Source organism: Juglans microcarpa x Juglans regia, chromosome 6D, assembly GCF_004785595.1.
Source record: "Juglans microcarpa x Juglans regia isolate MS1-56 chromosome 6D, Jm3101_v1.0, whole genome shotgun sequence".
NCBI lineage: Eukaryota > Viridiplantae > Streptophyta > Magnoliopsida > Fagales > Juglandaceae > Juglans > Juglans microcarpa x Juglans regia.
Genome location: NC_054604.1, coordinates 8424303 through 8426759, shown reverse-complemented (window position 1 = coordinate 8426759; position 2457 = coordinate 8424303). Strand labels below are relative to the sequence as shown.

General features: G+C 32.4%; 1 protein-coding gene across 1 annotated transcript; it reads right to left on the bottom strand.

The window, feature by feature from the left end:
* Window positions 1-291: 291 nt before the first annotated feature.
* LOC121234247 (expansin-A23-like) lies at window positions 292-1179 on the bottom strand. Its single transcript, XM_041130123.1, has 2 exons — window positions 1080-1179; window positions 292-914 (listed from the first exon to the last, which is right to left on the bottom strand). Exons 1-2 carry the CDS (start codon window positions 1177-1179, stop codon window positions 292-294), a joined length of 723 nt encoding a protein of 240 aa, XP_040986057.1.
* Window positions 1180-2457: the final 1278 nt, after the last annotated feature.

Genomic DNA, 2457 nt, shown 5'->3' with positions numbered 1-2457 from the left:
TTATAAACTTTCCTCAAACGTTGTACCTTTTTAATTAATATGCTATAAACCGGAGATATTTTATTAATTACTCCATTTAAAACTAAAAATAACATTGATAAGCATAGAGAAATTAATTCCATAGAAAGAAAAAAGGATCATTCTTTTCCAAATGAAGAGATCCTATATATATATATATATATATATATTCCATAATAATTCATAATATCCCCCAAATTACCATACATAAATTATAAGTAGATTATTATTCTTTAATTTCCAAATAATAAATCCCTATTATCATGATGATCATCAATAGAAATTCCTACGTCCCTCATATGACGTATTGAATTGCCAATTTTGTGGTGCAACATTTTCAGACTGCACAACCTTACCATCAGAAGCAGTCACTTGGAAAGACAAGCTTTGCCCTTCCAACCGCTCAGATGTCTGCCAATTTTGGCCCCAATTTCTTGTCATTTGTATCCAACTACTACTGTTGGAACCCTTGATCTTCACATCAGCAACTTGGCCAACACCTCCAACATTATACACAAGCACAAGTAACCAGTACGAATTTCCCTTTATCTCAAACTTAATCCCACCTTGTTTGTAACACATGACTTGTCGATAGGAAACAGGAACAATCCCAGCTTTGTATTCTGCAATCTTGAGGAACATTGGCATGGAGAGATCGAAATGTTTCTGTGGTGGGTTGCACCAAACCCCTTGGGTTTTGGTATAGTCAGGAGGACAGAAGTTGGTGGCTGTTACTCGGATTGAACCTGCCCCATGTTTGCACCAAGGTGAATCTGTGCATCTTAGTTCATAGCAAGCCCCGCATGCCGACCCATCTTCGAAAAGTGCAGTGCTTAACGCTGTTGTTGCAAGACCATAACCTTGTTTGAATAGATCTTCATAACCACAAGCTCCCACTGCATGCAACACAAGATATGATAAACACAAAGACAAAACACATGAACCAAAAAACTGTGTGTATGTGTGATGGTGGTGAAATAAGATTAGAATTCATTGCATTTAGTTTTTGTGAAATATATTAAGGAGATGAAAACATTACACACACACACAGACACACTTACTCATGGTGTCAGCACCACTCATATCGCCATAGAAGGTTGCATGGGCATACTCCCACCCTGCATGAACACCATTAGCAGCCAAGGCCAGAGCCATGATCATAGCCCAATAAGCCATAATATTTTCACGACCAGTCTTCATTTTGACAAGATGACTTGACTCAACTTTTTTTTTTTTTTTTATAAGCAATACAAAGATTGGGGCTAGTTAGCTTCTGAAATTTATAGGCCTTATGAAGGAAAATGGTGAATGGAGGATGAGATAGTGCTGATCAATTTTCACTAGAAATGGAATCGTGATGGATTTTAACTTCTATTTGTAACTATATCTATATATGTATATTTCAATCTAATAAGAGGGTATATATATAGTAGGTACATACAATATATATAATAATTAGAGGTCAAATCAGTAAATTGAATTCCAATTTTATTTATGTAATTATAGATTTTCTGCCTTAGGCAGATCGACTCAATATATATGTGTATATAATATGCATCTAATTTTACTTAATTATATATCCTATTGAATTAGGTAATTACATTAGTTTTCCTTATTGGGTGGCATCTTTTTGGAAGGTTCTTAATTAACTCAATCTACATTAATAAAAAAAAGAAAATACTTTAGCCAAAAATTGATTACACAAAATTAAATCTACAAATTGATGTGACTTGATATAGTGTATCAGATTGTAAAGTTACTTCTATTATAAAGTAGATCTCATGGATTCTATAAAGTCACATCAATTTGTGGGTTTACTTTGTATAATCTCTTTGTGTCTGTAGTAGTTCTTATAAAAAAATATTCCTACGTACGTATAGATAATTTTGATGGTATGGACTTATACATACATACATACATCTATATATATATATATATATGATGATGATGATGATGATCAATAGGCGTACTTTATTTTCGCAGAATGATCAAACTTATAATCAAATATATACATAATATTAACACAACAAGGTATTATCAATTTATATTGCTCATCGACCTAGGATGCATGATGCTCCTATATATATATTGTATAATGGTATAATGTAGTAAATTAAAGATCATAAATTATAGAATAATTTTATTTCTTCAAATGAAAGTAAAGTATAATCTGATGCATGGAAGCCCAGTTCAGAAAATACAGTTTTTTGGCAAAATAACTTTATATCTGAATAAATAATGGAGCCTTATAAGTACTTTTGTGACTCCCTATATAAAGATGCCTACTTTTGTTGGTGGCAGTACATGAATTTTTACAACTCTATCCATGATGGTGGTAATTAATTAACTTGTTAATAATGTCTATCACAATAAGGTGCATGTTCGACATTAATCTTAATTACATGCGTGCAGTGCTTAATCTTCTACACATGAATTAAC